This window comes from Gopherus evgoodei, unplaced genomic scaffold, assembly GCF_007399415.2.
Source record: "Gopherus evgoodei ecotype Sinaloan lineage unplaced genomic scaffold, rGopEvg1_v1.p scaffold_37_arrow_ctg1, whole genome shotgun sequence".
NCBI lineage: Eukaryota > Metazoa > Chordata > Testudines > Testudinidae > Gopherus > Gopherus evgoodei.
Genome location: NW_022060049.1, coordinates 540,723 through 557,604, shown reverse-complemented (window position 1 = coordinate 557,604; position 16,882 = coordinate 540,723). Strand labels below are relative to the sequence as shown.

The 16,882-nt window shown below is 43.5% G+C and overlaps 1 protein-coding gene across 10 annotated transcripts in view; it reads right to left on the bottom strand.

Annotated features, from left to right (window-relative positions):
- WIZ (WIZ zinc finger) overlaps nucleotides 1–16,882 on the bottom strand; it is a 160,412-nt gene that overhangs the window by 40,029 nt on the left and 103,501 nt on the right. For 6 of the 10 annotated variants that reach the window (XM_030545479.1, XM_030545474.1, XM_030545478.1 and 3 more), the window contains 2 exons: nucleotides 14,276–16,833; nucleotides 13,593–13,958 (listed from right to left, as the gene is read on the bottom strand). The exons of 3 other annotated variants lie outside the window; for them this stretch is intronic. In XM_030545479.1, the coding sequence (XP_030401339.1) occupies nucleotides 13,593–13,958; nucleotides 14,276–16,833 (2,924 nt within the window). The remainder of the gene's footprint in view (nucleotides 1–13,592; nucleotides 13,959–14,275; nucleotides 16,834–16,882) is intronic. One more of the 10 variants, XM_030545476.1, reaches the window with a different exon arrangement.

Below are 16,882 nucleotides of genomic sequence, written 5' to 3'. Positions count from 1 at the left end.
TCAGTCTAAAATAGGGAAAGAACAAGTCAAAAATTACTAAGGGCTGGTCTACACTGGGGGGGCAAAGGGGAAATCGATCTAAGATATGCAACTTCAGCTACGCTATTTGCATAGCTAAAGTCGACGTATCTTAGTTCGACTTACCTGGCCATCTTCACGGCGGCGAGTCGACTGCCGCGGCCTCCTCCATTGACGCTGCTTACTCCTTCTGCTGAGGTGGAGTACGGGTGTTGATTTGCAGATCAATTTATTGCGTCTAGACGAGACGCAATAAATCGATCCCCGACAGATCGATTACTACCCACCAATCCGGTGGATAGTATAGACGTACCTTTAGACAAGTTAGTTGTCTTCAAATCAGAAGGGCCTGATTAAATGCATCCTAGAATACTCAAGGAGCTGAATGAGGAGATATCTGAGCCATTAGCCATTATCTTTGAAAAGTCATGAAAGACAGGAGACATTCCAGAAGACTGGAAAAGGGCAAATATAGTGTCCATCTATAAAAAGGGAAATAAGGACACCCTGGGGAATTACAGACCAGTCAGTTTAACTTTTGTACCCGTAAAGATAATGGAGCAAATAATTAAGCAATCAATTTGCAAACACCTAAAGATAATGAGATAAGTAACAGTCAGCATGGATTTGTCAAGAAAAAAAAATCATGTCAAACCAACCTGATAGCTTTCTTTGACAGGATAACAAGCCCTGTGGATGAGGAGGGAAGCGGTAGATGTGGTATATCTCGACTTTAGTAAGGCTTTTGATACTGTCTCACATGATCTTCTCAAAAAACAAACTAGGAAAATACAACCTAAATGAAAAAGCAGCAAAAGAGTCCTGTGGCACCTTATAGACTAACAGACATATTGGAGCATGAGCTTTCGTGGGTGAATACCCACTTCGTCGGATAAGGTGAGTGTATAACTGGTTGGAAAATCGTTCCCAGAGAGCAGTTATCAGTGGTTTACAGTTATGCTGGAAGGGCATAATGAGTGGAATCCCACAGGGATCGGGTGTGGGTCCGGTTCTGTTCAATATCTTCATCAATGATTTAGACAATAGCATAGAGAGTACACTTATAAAGTTTGTGGATGATACCAAGCTGGGAGAGGATGCAAGTGCTTTAGAGGATGGGGGAGGGATAGCTCAGTGGTTTGAGCATTGGCCTGCTAAACCCAGGGCTGTAAGTTCAATCCTTGAGGGGGCCACTTAGGGATCTGGGGCAAAAATCAGTACTTGGTCCTGCTAGTGAAGGCAGGGGGCTGGACTCGATGACCTTTCAGGGTCCCTTCCAGTTCTGAGATAAGTAAATATATGGAGATATGCTTATTAAAATTCAAAATTAACTGGAGAAATGGTCTGAAGTAAACAGGATGAAATTCAATAAGGACACATGCAAAGTACTTCACTTAGGAAGGAACAAATCAGCCACAAACATACAAAATGGGAAATGACTACCTAGGAAGGAGTACTGTGGAAAGGAATTTAGGGGTTATAGTGTATCAAACTAAATATAAGTCAGTGTAACACTGTTGCAAAAAGAGTAAACATCATTCTAGGATGTATTAGCAGGAGTATTGTAAGCAAGACACAAGAAGTAATTCTTCTGCTCTACTCCATGCTGATTAGGCCTCAACTGGAGTACTGTATCCAGTTATGGGTGCCACATTTCAGGAAAAATGTGGACAAATTGAAGAAAGTCCAGAAAAGAGCAACAAAAATGACTAAAGGTCTAGAAAACATGGCCTATGAGGGAAGATTGAAAAATTGGGTTTGTTTAGTCTGGAGAAGACTGAGAAGGCATATAACAGTTTTCAAGTACATAAAAAGTTGTTACATGGAGGAGGGAGAAAAATTGTTGTTCTTAACCTCTGAGGATAGGACAAGAAGCAATGGGCTTAAATTGCAGCGAGGGCAGTTTAGGTTGGACATTAGGAAAAACTTCCCAACTGTTAGGGTGATTAAGCTCTGGAATAAATTACCTAGGGAGGTTGTAGAATCTCCATCATTGGAGATTTGAAAGAGCAGGTTAGACAAACACCTGTCAGGCCTGGTCTAGAGATAATACTTGAGTGCCTGCCTTGAGTGCAGGGGACTGGACTGGACTAGATAACCTCTTGAGGTTCCTTCCAGTTCTATTATTCTATGGGGACAGGAGGAGGAGATGCAGGGGGATACTGAGTGGGGTCACAGAGACACATAGGGATGGGGGGAGGGGGTGCAAGGACACATTGGGACAGGTGCTGATGTGCCTGACTGAATGGGAGAGGCTAGGGGTCAGCCAGAGTCTGCATGGGCGAAGCTTCTTAACAATCCCCCACCCCCACCCCCACCCCCGAAACCCAACCAAAGCAAAAACAACAACTCCTTGTTCCATACTTTTTCCACCCATATCCAACAACCTTCCAAGTTCACAGCCAGACTCCTTCCCAGCAATTACTTCCCTCTGTCTCAGCTCCTCCATTATCTTCCACGCCTTTGCACTGCTTCTGAGGGGTGCGGGAAATACAGTTCTGTATTGTAGTTTAAATGAATTATTACTCAGAGTTCTGTATTAATATGCCTAGTAAGGAATCTGTGAAAAAACATTTCTTGAATCTTTTTTGGTTTTCTATATTGTTAGCGACATACTTGTTGACAGGTATTTTGAAATAAATTACCGAAATAACTGAAATTGATGTGTTTATATTGTGTTATTTTGAAAAATAAAATATGCAGAATTTTGCAGAGTTTTAAAATGTTGTGCACAGAATTTTAATTTTTGGTGCATAATTCACCCAGGAGTAATACAGGAAGCTGAAAGCAATGAATGCAAACCAGCAGTTAGGCAATGCAGATAGTGGATAAGGGAAGCTAAAGGTATTTATGGCTAGTAGTGTTCTTCAAAATATATCAGGATTGAATGAAATCCTAGCAGTAATACAAGTATGATACTAGACAAGAAGGGTAAAATTATCAGCATGATGCAGAAAAGGCCAAAGAATGCAATAAACATTTCTATTCTGAATTCAGAAAGAAGCTGGATTATGTATCTGACAGTAATAATGAAATACTTTGTTCCATTAGTAACTAAGGAAGATGTTAAACAGAAACTTTTAAAGTAAAACATTTTTAAAGCTGCAGGAGTGGATAACTTGCACCCAAGAATATTAAAAGAATTGGCTAAGGAGTTCTCTGAACCATTGATGTTCATTAACACGTCATGGAACATACCGGAAGTTCCAGAGGCCTGGGAAAAAAAACTAATGTGTAAAAAGGGTAAAAACTTGGATGGATATAGAAAACTTTAGGCTTGGCAGTCTGACATCAATCTTGGACAAAATCATGGTAAGGCAGATATGGGATTAAAATGCATGGTAAGGCAGCGAAGGATTAAAAGATGCTAGCATAAATAATGCCAGTCAGTCAATTTTTTTTTTAAACAGAACAATCTTGATTTTTGTTGTATGAGATTATAATTTTGGTTGATAAAAGGTAACTGACACAATACACTTAGTCATCTGTAAGTATTTAGTCCCATATGATATTCTGGTAAAAATTAGCACTATATAAATATAAATCAATGCTACCTACATAAAAAGGATTAAAACTAGTGAAGTGATAGGTTGCAAAAAGGAATTCTAAATGGGAAATCAAAATCCAATAAACTCTAGTGGGGGCCTACAAGGATTGGTGATTGGCCCAGTGCTATTCAATATTTTATATCAATGATGTAGAACATTACACAAAAAACAGTGGAGTGGTAAATAATGATGGGGACAGGCAGGGCCAGCTTTAGTGTTTTTGCCACCCCAAGCAGCAAAAATAAAAATAAACGTGATTGCAATCGGCAGCAACCTGGTGGTAGCTCTACCACCGCTTCTTCTATGGTGGCAATTCGGCAGCAGGTCCTTCGCTCCAAGAGGGAGTGACAGCCCCGCCGCCGAATTGCTGCCGAATGGCCGGACGTGTCGCCCCTCTCCATTGGCCGCCCCAGACACCTGCTTGCTAGGCTAGTGCCTGGAGCCGGCCCTGGGGACAGGTCAGTTGTACAGACTGAGCTGGATAATTTGGTAAGATGGGTTCATTTGAGCAACATGCATTTAAAAACAGCCACATCTAGGAAAAAAGAACATAAATCATACTTGTAGGATGCTACTGTATTCTGGAAAGCAGTGACTCTGAAAGAGACTCTGAAGTCATGGTGGAAACCAACTGAACATGAGCTCCCAGTGTAATGCTGTAGCTCAAAGAATGAACACCATCCTCAGATGTATAAACAGGGAAATAAGCAGGACTAGTGCTATACAACATTATAAGACCTTTACTGAACCCTATGTACACATCTAGTGTCCAAACCTGAGGAGAATTTGAAAAACTGGAAAGAGAATTAAGAATGATTTGTGATGTATGAAAAAACCGCCTTTGAGCATCTTCAGTCTCTCGCTCTATCTATTTAGTTTATTGAATAGAACGTTAAGAGATGACTTGAACATGGTCTACAAGTATCTACACGGAGGGGAGATTTCTGATCAGCAGAGGGCTCTTTGATCTTGCCGAAAAAAAGCACAATGAGATCCAATGGCTGGAAGTTCAAGTTAGACAAATTCAAACTAGAAAAAAAGGTTCCAAATTGTTAACAGTGCGGGGAATTAACCACTGGAATAAACTTAATAATTCTCCATCACTTGTAGTCTTGAAGTCAAGACTGAATGTCTTTCTAAAAGATCCATTCTAGCTCAACCAGAAGTTATGGACTGAATGCAAAAAAATTAGGTGAAGCTCTCTGACCTGGGCTATGCAGAAGATCAGACTAGATGATCATACTGGTCTTTTCTGGCCTTAACATCTATGAATCTATGGGGAGAAAAAAAAAGTTGCAGTTTAGTCAGATCTTGGGACCAGAGTCTTCTCATGCCAGTGGTGCGCAAACTAAGTCAAACAACTGAGCTCCTTCGAGTTCTTGGGATATTTTTTAGTTCATTATGCACAATTAAAAACATCATATCCACCTTTGTTGAGGTTGCAGCCCATTCACTCCATACTCCCCTCCCCCCTGCAAACAGACTGAGATGTTAATGGAGTGCTACAAAGCTAAGGGCCTTCTACGTGGGGCTATAAGGAGTCAAGGCCTCGCCTCTGAGACATACAGCCAGAGCCGGAAGAGTGTACTTCCCTGCAAGGTTAGGTGAACTGGGAGATATGGAGCCAGGAAGAAATTCTATGACATTATCATAGAATCACAAAATATTAGGGTTGGAGGGGACCTCAGGAGGTCATCTAGTCCAACCCCCTGCTCAAAGCAGGACCAATCCCCAACTAAGTCACCCAGCCAGGGCTTTGTCAAGCCTGACCTTAATCTTAGATTAGATTTCTTAATTTTGTAGAAGCTTTGGAAGAAGTGAATTGTCTGGGATATACTGACCATAAATTAACAGGGTCCTTGTAGTCTGAGTCCAGTTCACAGAATTGTAGGCTATATTTGGTACTTATCTGGAAATCCAAATCAGTGGAAGGAGTAAATTCCTGAGGGAAGGAGCCCAGATCAGCAGAAGTGGCAGCTTCTCACAGTTGCCAACTTGGTTTTCATGTGCACACACTTGCCGCAAAAGGTCACTGCACACCCTGTTTAAACAAAACCTGGGCAGGCAAAGCAGCTCAGGTCACTCTCTGCTCTCATAAGTAACTTTCCATTCCTCACACTGAGCAGGAGACTGACAGAGAGAAACAGCGGGAAGCTGCACTCCAGCCTCTGGCATAATGGAAACCGTGGCGGAAGAGCATGAAGTACTAACAGAAACAGGTGTGCAAGAGTTAGCACTGGGTCAGTGCTAGGTCATGAGCTACCCTCCCGTGGATGCATTGCAGATCTCGTGAATGACTGTGATTCAGTATGAGTGAAACAACTAAAAAGGATCCCTTCTGATCTCACAGTGTTAGGGACAGACTACACTGCTGGATGCCTAACAGAACAGGCTTTGTAATGCACAGTAACCAAGGACAGGCTTTCTATGGCTTTAGATTGCACAGCTGTGGCCTTCCCACACAGGTTAACAGAAGCACCAGGATAGAAGAGCTTAAAATTAAGCCTGCAGGTAACAGCTTGAGAGGGTGGCAAGGCTTACAAAAAGGGAGAAAAAGACCTTCAGATAGACAAGCTAGGGCTGGGCCAAAGGGAGAGTCATGACTCAAGGTGGTGGAGTCTTCCTCGTTGAGGTAGTTCAGCACGAAGCCTGCAAGAGGAATTTGGAGAAGGGAGGTGAAAGAATCCTGTGCATGTGCGCACACAAGTGCTGAGACTTTTTTTCCCCTCAGGGGGTACCTCATAGAATGCAGGTTTGACAGGAAGACATATCATCCTTGGAATATGTAGGCTCCAAACAGATATAGTGGTCTCAGGGACAGACAGACATGAATGTGACTTTCCCTTGTCACTACAAGCAAGTAGCCACCAACAAGCCACACCTAGAAGGCTCCAGTTAGAGCAGCTGGTTGCAAGAAAGGTGAGTACTCTGCACAAATTAAAACCACAGACCCAGTGATCCATGAAAACATCAAAGAAAACCTCTAGGAAAAGCACAGCACAACCGATATTCTTTCCAAAGGGATACACGTATAGGGACTGGCTTTGTGTAAGTGGCATTCCACTTTCAACAGGTGATGCTAAATCACAGAGGACCACTGCTGTGCACGAGAATGGGAAGCCTGGGACCATGGTTAGCTCTAAGCACCAACTGATATTTGCATGCTCTCTTATTAACCATCCAATCAATCTTCGAAAAGCTTTAGTCCATCAATGCTTGGGCTGCAAACAGACATTACAAAAACAACAGGGCTGCCCCCGAGTTTAGCTATAAAGATCTCTCTGCTGCATAAGACCTTCAGGTTCACTCACATTAGCTAAGTAGTGATGGGTTTATTTATCTCTGAGCAAAATGGGGGCAGCTCCCTTTTAAACACTGGTTTGGGTTATCTTTGAACAATCCAGCAGCCAGCTGAGATTAGTTCAGACCATCCATCCCTGAGCGGGGATAATCTCCCTGTTCTCCACCAGGCATCTCCTCCTTAACACCTACTTCTTCCAGTTGTTTTCCAGCCATAGGGGCAAATGTCCACCTTGTTGGCTCTGTGTTGAATGTCCACAGGGCAGCAGATTAACAAATGATACAAATGCACATTTGCTTCTGCAACACTACTGCAGTTCGGTGCTGTGCCTATGGGAAATGACACATGGGTCTGGGTAAGGCAGCATAACATCCGTTTTCTGTTTCTTCATGATTAGCATTCTGCTCTTTTAAATTAAGGTGCAGATCAGTCAAACAGGCAGACATCACTGCTACTGCATCAGCTATCCCAGAGCAGGAAGAGATGAAAAGGTATAAAAAGTCTCTAGATCTATACCTAATATGTTTCCTGCATTTGGCTGTTAGATATGAGAGCAGTTCCCAGGACAGAGAACGGCAACAGCCTAAGGGAGGAGAGCTATAGCACGTACTTGGAAGGATATAGATCGTGAAGAACACTGAACAAGTGGAGAGGATAAATCATGGGCAACCAAACATCATCCTAGCTAAGTTTACCTCTAGCAAGGAGCAGCTCACATTTGCCTAGCACCTTCCATAGCAGAAAAATCTCAAAGTGCTTTACAAGCAATCAGCAAAGATCGCTTTGCCTGCCACTTAAGCACAGCCCGGTGATGCTGGCGGTTATTTAACCGAGCACAATAGGCTAGGGCAGGAAGTGAAGAATACAATAACCACTTGACAGTGGAGTGGGGGAAATTCAGGGAGGCAGAATAATTCCCGGTTGGAATTTGACCAAGACACTCAGGTTATCATCCTTACTCAGAAAAGGCATTGTGGGGTTTTCAGTTACCACCAGAGCCAAGACCTCTTTACATTTCACACAGATGTGACAGCTCCAACAGCACAATTCTCCCTTTGGTTCAGTCTGACTCAGAACGCACCATTTTTTTGCACCGCCCTCTTTATACCTTGCATTTTCCTATCCAAATACATGTCCTGAGTTCTTATCTTCTATTGGATACAACTTAAAACTCTTGCCATAGGTCTGAACATCAGATGTTTCCACTCCCCCCTCCCCCCACTTTTATTTTCATTTGTTCAGATGTTTTTACAAACAATCAATCAGATTTTAAGGTCAAGAGAGACAATTATGATCAGCTGGTTTGACCTCCTACATAACCCAGGCGAGAGAACACCACCCAGTAATTCCTGCATCTAGCCCATGGTTGAGCTAGAGCAGATCTTTCAGCAAGACAACCCTTTTCCACTGATACTCTCTGGTTAGTTTTTGTTTGTGTGTCATGCAAATGGGGAGGTTTACAGGAAGAAGACAGTAAGAGAGCCTCTGCCGCAGGAAAACTAAGGCCTGGTCTACATCTAAAACTTAGGTTTACCTAGCTATGCCGCTCTGCAGTTATGAAAAATTCACACCTCTGAGATGCAGTAACTATACCTAACACTGCTAAAATGGAAGAATTCTAGCTAACACCTCTGGAGGGGTAGATTTACTACAGCAATAGGGATAGGCCTTTCATCACTCTAGCAAGTGACTACACTACAGCGCTACTGTGGCATACCTGAGGTGCTACTTTTTAGGGCTTTATCTGGCTAATTCCTGTAACACTGGATACCATGACAACTTCCGAAAATTGACACAACTTAGAAGACAATTAATAAAATGCTAAAAGAAATTAGTGTCTTTATCTTCTCCTGAAGCTGAGCTGCAGCTCCTGACAAAGTGTATCCTGACAACGGGGGCCTTGCCACCAGAAATGCATGGTTTAAATGTAGGGTCTAACAGCGAGCTATTCCCTGCCTGGAGAGAAGCTTCTCAAATAACCAGAGTCAATACCAGTCAGCTTTTTCCATGATCACGCCTGGAAGGGGACAGGAAGGAAACAGGAATTCTGTTCTGAGAGCCGTGAGCATAGGTGTTATACATTCTCCACTCACAATAGTCCAGGGACAGGTTTAATGCATCTCAGCTAAGCCTTATGATTCTCACAGCAACTGTAACTCACAAGAGGCAGTGTGAGTTAGTAGTTAAAAGCAGAGGAGTGGCAGACAGGAAACCTGGGTTCTATTCCTGACCCTTTTAGTAACTTTTGCAAATCAGCTTGCCTCCATGTGTCCTTAACTATCCACCTGTAAAACGGAGATTGGATGTGGGGTTGGTGTATAATACTCACCTTCATAAGGGGCTTTGAGATGAAGATTGTTACTGTGGTGCACAGTCATAGACTTTACAAGCATAAGTTCAACAGAAGACAAAGCAAAACATAAAATACTACTATCTATGCACAAAGGAGCAGCTGTATGAAACTCTTCATGTGCTGGGTTTTGGGAATATCAATTGCAAACTACAGTGTCCCATTAACTTTTTTTGCAGTTACAAAAATGTGTATATTATGGAATTAGCGTTAAAAAAAAACAAACCCCAGAAGTCTCTCACAAGAGAGATTTGCTAGGTAATTCCTTCTCCTGATACTAAGTGCTAGAGGTCTTGAAGGAGCCATTTTAAAATTCAGCTGGACTCAAACTAATTAAAAGATTTACTCAAATTCTCAGAAAGCAGATTTTGTACTCAGGGAGGGAGTGCTGTAAATTGGGGTGGATACGCTGTGTTCTCTATGCATAATTAAGAGGCTTTGTTCCCTATTCAAATGCAAAACTCAACTCAGTCTTAACTCTGGAGTTGTGACTAGCACTTACATAATGCTGGGTGTGTGTTAATTACACTTCAAGTTTTTGAAGCCCTAAACATGGCCTTTAGCTTTCCAGATTAATCCCTTTTTCTGAGATCCCACTGCCCCAGCACACTAGTAATGAGACTATAAAACAGAATAAAGTAAGCAATATTTAAATCCAAGAGATAGCTTTGCCATACTCTTGCCCTGGTTTCAGAGCAACAAGGCTTAACACTGGGTTTTCCCCACAGCCATATCACTTAACACTCACTCTCTCCTAAACACACACACTTTGGCATAAACAAGCTGATCGGGGTTTAGATGAGAAATGGAAGCACAGGAGACTCTGTTCCACTCCAGCTCCAGTACGGTACTAATCACTGTGGGACCTCAGTGCTTTCCGAGATGGCAAGACATTTCTTTATTTTTTTTTGACCAAACCCAGGAGTCCCATTTTCTTTCTGGACTTCATGGGACAAGTTTCTAGATAGTTTTTGACGCTGTAGCAGCATCAAATGGATGAGTCCAGATTGTAAGGAATCCATGCAGTAGCTTCAGTGTTCACATGATTGTAGCAGTAGCTTTCCCTGAGCAAAGCTGAAATGTTATGCCCTAAGTGGAGTACACTTTGGAGGTCCCACAGCACAACACAGTCAGGTTGGCTTTGTATTGGGAAGTCAAGAGAATGCTGTTTTTATGGAAAGATTCACATTGGATCACACAGCTAAACAGTTTGACAATCATGGCACAAAGTGACAGGTATATTGGGGTAGGTAATTTTTTCCTGGACTTTGATAAAAGGCAAACAGTTGGCAATGCTCTGAGGCTGACAGGGGTGTGACATGTGCATTCATCAAAATTTAGCAGGAAACATTTTCAATTTAGGTACTGGGTCTACATTACTTCCTAAAGGTGACTAATGGCATAACAATTGAGATAGGAATTAACACTAATATTAGCACTACTGGCCCTAATTAAAATGCCTGAACTTAGAACACTGGATCAATCACCCTCATTTCTTGTTTGCATTTACAGTACACTCCTGTTTATTGGAATGGCCTGGGGACATCTGAAAGTTTTGGATAACTGGGTGTTTGAATAAGCAGAAGTGCTATTAACTAACATCAGGCTACTTGAGGGACACTGTTTTGGATAACTAGGACTTTTGGATAAGAGGAATTTGTAGAACTAGAATTACACTGAAAATCCAAAGTGAGGGTCAGGGTCTCCCATTTTTTAAACACTCTCTTCATTGAGAATGATTTGCTACTGAAAGGCTTTTGAAGTGACAACTGACTGAGGTACCTTCCCTCTCCATTCATTTAATTTATTAACAAGAACACAGGCACATTCTGGGAGTAGGGCTAATTTTTAACAAGACCAACACAGTATTCTAAGTAAGTACACTGCACGTATTAGAAAAGCATCTCTGCAGTCTTTCATGGAACCTGTGGCCTGAAGCTACTGAAGTGCCAGCCAAAGACAGCAACATTTCTAAGACACCAAAACTGCTTACGAGCATATGCAAGAGGTGCATCAAGGCACTGTGTCTATGACAAGCCCATAGCTCACAGCCAGCCAACCACAGTCACAAAGCTATATGCATCTACTCTTATTTGACTTGCCAAGTAGAGCTGTGTTTTTCAGATAATTCGTTTATATTCATCTTCAAGAATCCTTTTAGATGCACATAGGGCACGAGGAGCATGCCAGCACACCCTACATTGCATGTTCCTTATTTTAACTAGAGTCAGCTAAGATGACTGCTAAGTTTGGAATTCCAATGACCATCCTTTATTCATCTGTTTCAAGGGCTTTGAGAAAATTGCCAGGATATTATTGCTGTGGTAGGTGTCACCAGAGAGTGCTGTCATACACAGCCTTAGAAGTTCCTTTTATCGAGTTTTTAGTCTTTGAAGAAATGTTGTATTATTGGTCATTTTGTTATCCAGTCGTTCTTGGAGAGAAGCTGTGGCAGATAGGCGAATTTCTTTGTTTTATTCTCTGCATTTGGAGTGGATTCTTGGGACAGAGAAACTTCCTGGGAACTGGGGTGGGATTTCTGGAAGAAGGGATTGCCTGCATGCTGTCTGTGACTGCCTCTGCTCCAGAACTGGTGCCATGGGTACATAAAGCAAGGCACACTTAGGATAGCCCCAGACTCTGCATCAGTAGTTTCTCTTCCACTGGGAAGCAGACTTGCAAGGTCCAGAGTTCCGTCACCATTCAGCAGAAGGGCTACCCATTGAGGGCGGTTGGAAGACTCAGACTCAGAGACTTTAAGGCCAGAAAGGACCACCACAATCATCTACTCTAGTGGTTTTCAACCTTTTTTTCATTTGTGGACCCCTAAAAATTTTCAAATAGAGGTGCAGACCCCTTTGGAAATTTTTGATATATAGTCTGTGGAACCCCAGAGGTCCATGGACCACAGGTTGAAAACCACTGATCTAGTCTGACTTGCACATTGCAGGCCACAGCACTTCCTTCACCCGTTCCTGTAACAGACCCACAACCTCTGGCTGAGTTACTGAACTCTAGTTCAAACCAGCAAGTAACTTGTGCCCTAGGCAGAGGAAGGCAACCCCCGCCCCCCCAGGACAACAGCATTGATATACTCGGCTTCTGTATCCAGGAACCCTACAGAAGTAGACAGGCAGGCTACCCTGCTCACTGGTCTCTGTTTAAGGCACTGGGTAGAGATTTGGGAGGTTCTGGGTTCAATTCCAGGCTTTGCCATAGACTCCATGCAAGCCCTTGAAGGAGTTAGTGCTTCTGTACCTCAATTTCCCTAATTGTAAAACAGGCATACTAATCCTTGCTGATATGAAAGGTATGTCAAAAGGATAAATTAATGTTTGCAAGGTGCTCAGACACTGCTGCAGTGGGAGCCATTTCGCTACAGAGAGTCCACTTTTTGGACTGCATTTCTGAACATAAGATTACATGTATTGAGATTTGTAGGGCTGTCACTGGTTCCCTACAGCCAGAATTCTGGAATTAAGATTGGAATATACTGCCCTAGTGAATGCTCTCTAGCCGTTTCCTATGTTAATAGGAACTGCAGTTCTAGATTTATGCACCCATAGTTTCAGACAGACATGTTTAAAAACCAGGACATTGGGTTTCTGTCACTTGCATCCACCAATCTGGGTGAGTTTACCAGCAACAAATTTTGTTTGGGGTGGCTGATAGTTACTTTGAACACATACCTGTCCCTCAGAGTTATGTTAGGCTCAGGGAGAGCGCAGCAGATGGGGCAAATGCACAACTTCTCAGGCCATGGACTCTATTCACACTTGATTGTTAGCAGAATAAATAAATAACTGGAAGCCACTGAACTGGTCCCAGTGGCTTCAACTTTGCCATTTCTCCCTCCTACCAAAGTTCTGCTGAGTGAGGAAAAAACTGGGCCAACTCTCATTCCAGGTTTATAGGTTTTAGTGACAGAAACCCAATTCAATGCAGGAGAATAGTCCTTCTAATAAAAAAAAAAAATCCTTCTCTTTCAAATACAGGTGACTGCTCCTAAGTGGTAAGACGTGGGTCTCTCCACAGGAGCTTTCAAGGATGTTGTGCTGTGTGTGAAGAGAAAGGCAGGTTCTTTTGCCTATTGCTCCACCACCGCAGATCTATTTGCCTGCTCAAAAGCCAGTGTCAGGTTTCATTGGCACAGCTCAAGCTTCAGTTTATCGCAAGACAAACGGATAACAAGGTACGGATGGAGATTAATAACAAGGGGCCCAATTCTGCCACCTTTATTCATGCAGAGAAGAACTCTGCTCTGCAAATCGTCCCCTCCATCGAATTCTACTCAGTGTAAAGATGGCAGGATCTGGCCTTAGATTAGCAGTAAATACACTTTTCGGCTTGCAAGGTAAGTTCAGGACTTGCTTACCGTCTCGGAAGGACTGCATGGACTCGTCTCCCCACGCAGGTGGGAACGGGGATAAAGGAGACCGTGGAATACTGCATTCGGACATGGGGGTCATGCTTTTTCGGTGTCCAAACCCGTGCACCTCCCTTTCTTGGTTTGGGGATGAAGGCTCCGTTCCTACTGCAGACTGCAGCATAGGGTGTTGGGATGAATTGGCCAGCAGCTCCTTTAAGATGTTAATTGGGGAGATGGTGAGCTCCCAGTTGGTGATACCGAAGTCCCTCAGGTGGGCTCTGGCATGGCTGGACAGACCGGCACGTGTATCAAAACCAGCCCCACAGAACTCACATCGCATTAAACTGAAAGTACTTGGGTCAAAGTTGGCAACTGCGAAAAGAAGGACAATTTGTCAGCATCATCCAGGAGCAGCTAACCAATATTAAAAGCACCTAACAAATATTTCCAGACATGGGAAGCCCAAGGGAGGACTTTACTGCACATAATATGGTAAAAGCCCCAGCCAGGTAGTAATGCCAAAAGAGAAAAGCCAGATGAAAAAGCCATGAATGGATGTTGTATTGTGACAAGAGACTCAGAGATTCAGGCCAGCTACCATAATATACATACCCAGCATCAGTGGGAGGAATTAAAAAAAAAAAAAAAAGTTAAAAAAAAAAGTAAAAAATAATAAATTGAGTACATACTACCTTTTTTCTTCTTCTTTTGGAAGGAAAATTTTTGCTCAATAGCTTTCACTTCTTCTGCTGAGATGAAATGACGGACATTGTAGCTCACACCCACCCTGTTCAAGTGTCCCCGCACGTGGTTGGCTAGGCCAATCCCATTGTGAAACCTGTCAGGACAATACGGGCATTTCCTCTCTTCGTTCTTCAGCATGGGAGAGTCTGTATCCAAGAGGTCATCTAGCTCTAGGGAACCCTCTAGAGGGGAGTCCAGCAAGAGAATATCTAAGGGGAGGGATTCGTCCATCACAAATGCCCTGGAAGGAGCTGCTATTTTCTTCTTGTACAGCTTCCCTTTTGGCTGCTTTGTCTTTTGGGGATGAAGGTTCATCTCCTCTAGAAGGACAACAGGGACCATCTTCTGTAACTGATGCTGCTGTTCTTCCGATGCTATAGAAGAGTCTGTTGCTTTCAAGGTGTCTCCGAAAGTCCTCTTGAGGGCCAAAGCAGATTGAGGAATAGCAAAGGGTTTGAAGCTTCTATTCTCAGTCAAATCTATTTCCGTGGTTAAAGAAATTTCCTCTTCCATGCTCCCAACATCATTTGCCAATGCCCATTTGTGCCTGAGCTCCTCCAGCCCCTCCGGCTGACTCCTGACATCGTCTCCATCACTATCAAGGTGGTGTATTGTGCTTTTTTTTTTCATTTGCTGCAGGGCAAACTGAGAACAAACTTTTGCTGAGGTAAGGGTGGACAGCCCTACGTTTTTGTACAGGGCACCGTATGGGGCTGCTTTCCTGGTGTAAAACTCTGATGTCTGGAAGTCCTTTTTATTAGTCCCATTGCTTTTACTGAGTCTCTGGTGACCCATGGCAAAACCATGGACAGATTCATAATGGGATTTGCTTTCTCGGTGAGGCTGGGGAAAAAGTCTCTCGGCTTTGCCAAAATAATCCATCTCTGAAAATCGGCCTGGCCTAGCAGGGCTGTAGGCATCCCTGCTAGTTCCGGGCTGATTAGAGTCCTCTTCAAAAATCTCTATGTCCCAGGGAAGATGGGAATGGGCATATTTCATGTGTTCCTTTAGGATATTTTCATTGGGGGCGGGGAAGCTGCAGAGCATGCAAGTGCTGAGTCCTTTACTGCTGCTGTGTGGCTGCACCTGCACAGGGGTGTGTTTGTTTGGTTTTAAGTGTTTGTAGATGTTGTGCACTGGGCTGTCATGCATTTCTCCACTGCCAGTGCCGCCAAAGAGATTCACATTCTTCATGCCTTGGTCCTTCCTCTCTTTGACGTGCATCTTGGCATGCTGGACGAAGATCTTAGAGGAGTTGGTTCCAAAGACACACTTGGGGCACTGCAGCCGGGCTTCTCGACCTTCGTCTGAAAACTCATTGAGCTTCTGGATTTCTTCAATGATTTTCTCTCTGGACTCCTGATGAAGCCTCTTGTGCTGCTCCAGAGAGCCAGGGTCCCCAAATGCCCATCCGCATTCGTTACAGGAGAACTGACACGGACCTCCAACTGCATCTCTGTCTTGGTCCTGCCCTGGTCCCTGGTTATGCTGAAGCATGTGATCCATCAAGTGTTCCTTTTTCTTAAAGTAAATGCTGCATTCAATGCACGTGTACACGGTGGGATCCTCCTCCTGGCCAACCTCGTCTTTTCCCTGCTCCTCTAACAAGACACTGCACACATACGGCCTCATCTCAATGTCATAGGAGCTGCAGGGAGTCGGTTCTAGAGACATAAGTGGGATTCGCTCCACAGAGTCTTCAGCGTTTACCGTCCAGGACTGTTTGCTGACAGCAAGATCTGCATTTATCTGGAGGCTTGGCTTTTGCAATGTCCACTCTGCAGCATTAAGAGAACTCAAGTCACTCAAACTGGCCTCCATTGCCAGCCCTGTCCTGTGGGAGGATACACTCTCCAGAGTTTTCGACTTGCTCAAGACAGGGTTTAGCGTTTTTCTGAATACTGGAAGAGTCAACGGACGAGGCACCTCATGCACAGCCTGTCCCCTGGTGGATAAGTTAGTTGCTCCATCTGTTGGCTTGTTTATGTCTTTATAGTGAGGACTAGAACTCTCACTGTGCCCAGAAATCCAGTCAAACTTCTGAGTGCCCTTCTTTTTTTTAACTAAGTGCTCTTTGCTGAAGGCTTCAAGTTGCTTTGGTTTGTTTTTATGATATTTTTCCTCTCCACTCACAGACTGTACTCCAGCACAAGCAATGGAAGTTTCTGCTGTAGCCTTGTGAGTGTTCACGTCCTCAGAGTTGCTCTCCAGTTGATCAGTGTCCATCTGCACAGTATTTACAATCTTGGACTCCACTGTAAACGTGGACTCCATTGAGTGTGAAGGATTTACACACTGCACTTCTTTTGAGCCTGCTGAGTCCTTCAAACCAGAAAGTCTTTCTAAAGTGCTTTCTTCTCTCAAGTCACCTCCTCTTGTCTCTAGAGTGGAACAATCCCATGATGTGCTGCCAGACACAGTCATGCTTCTTAGCTCTGCTGAACCCCTGGAATCTGCTCTGTAAAACCCTTTCTTGAGTTCTACATGTTCTTCATTCCTGGTGCTGTAAATAATTTTTGACATTTATTAGCTAGTTAAAGGATATGAACAAA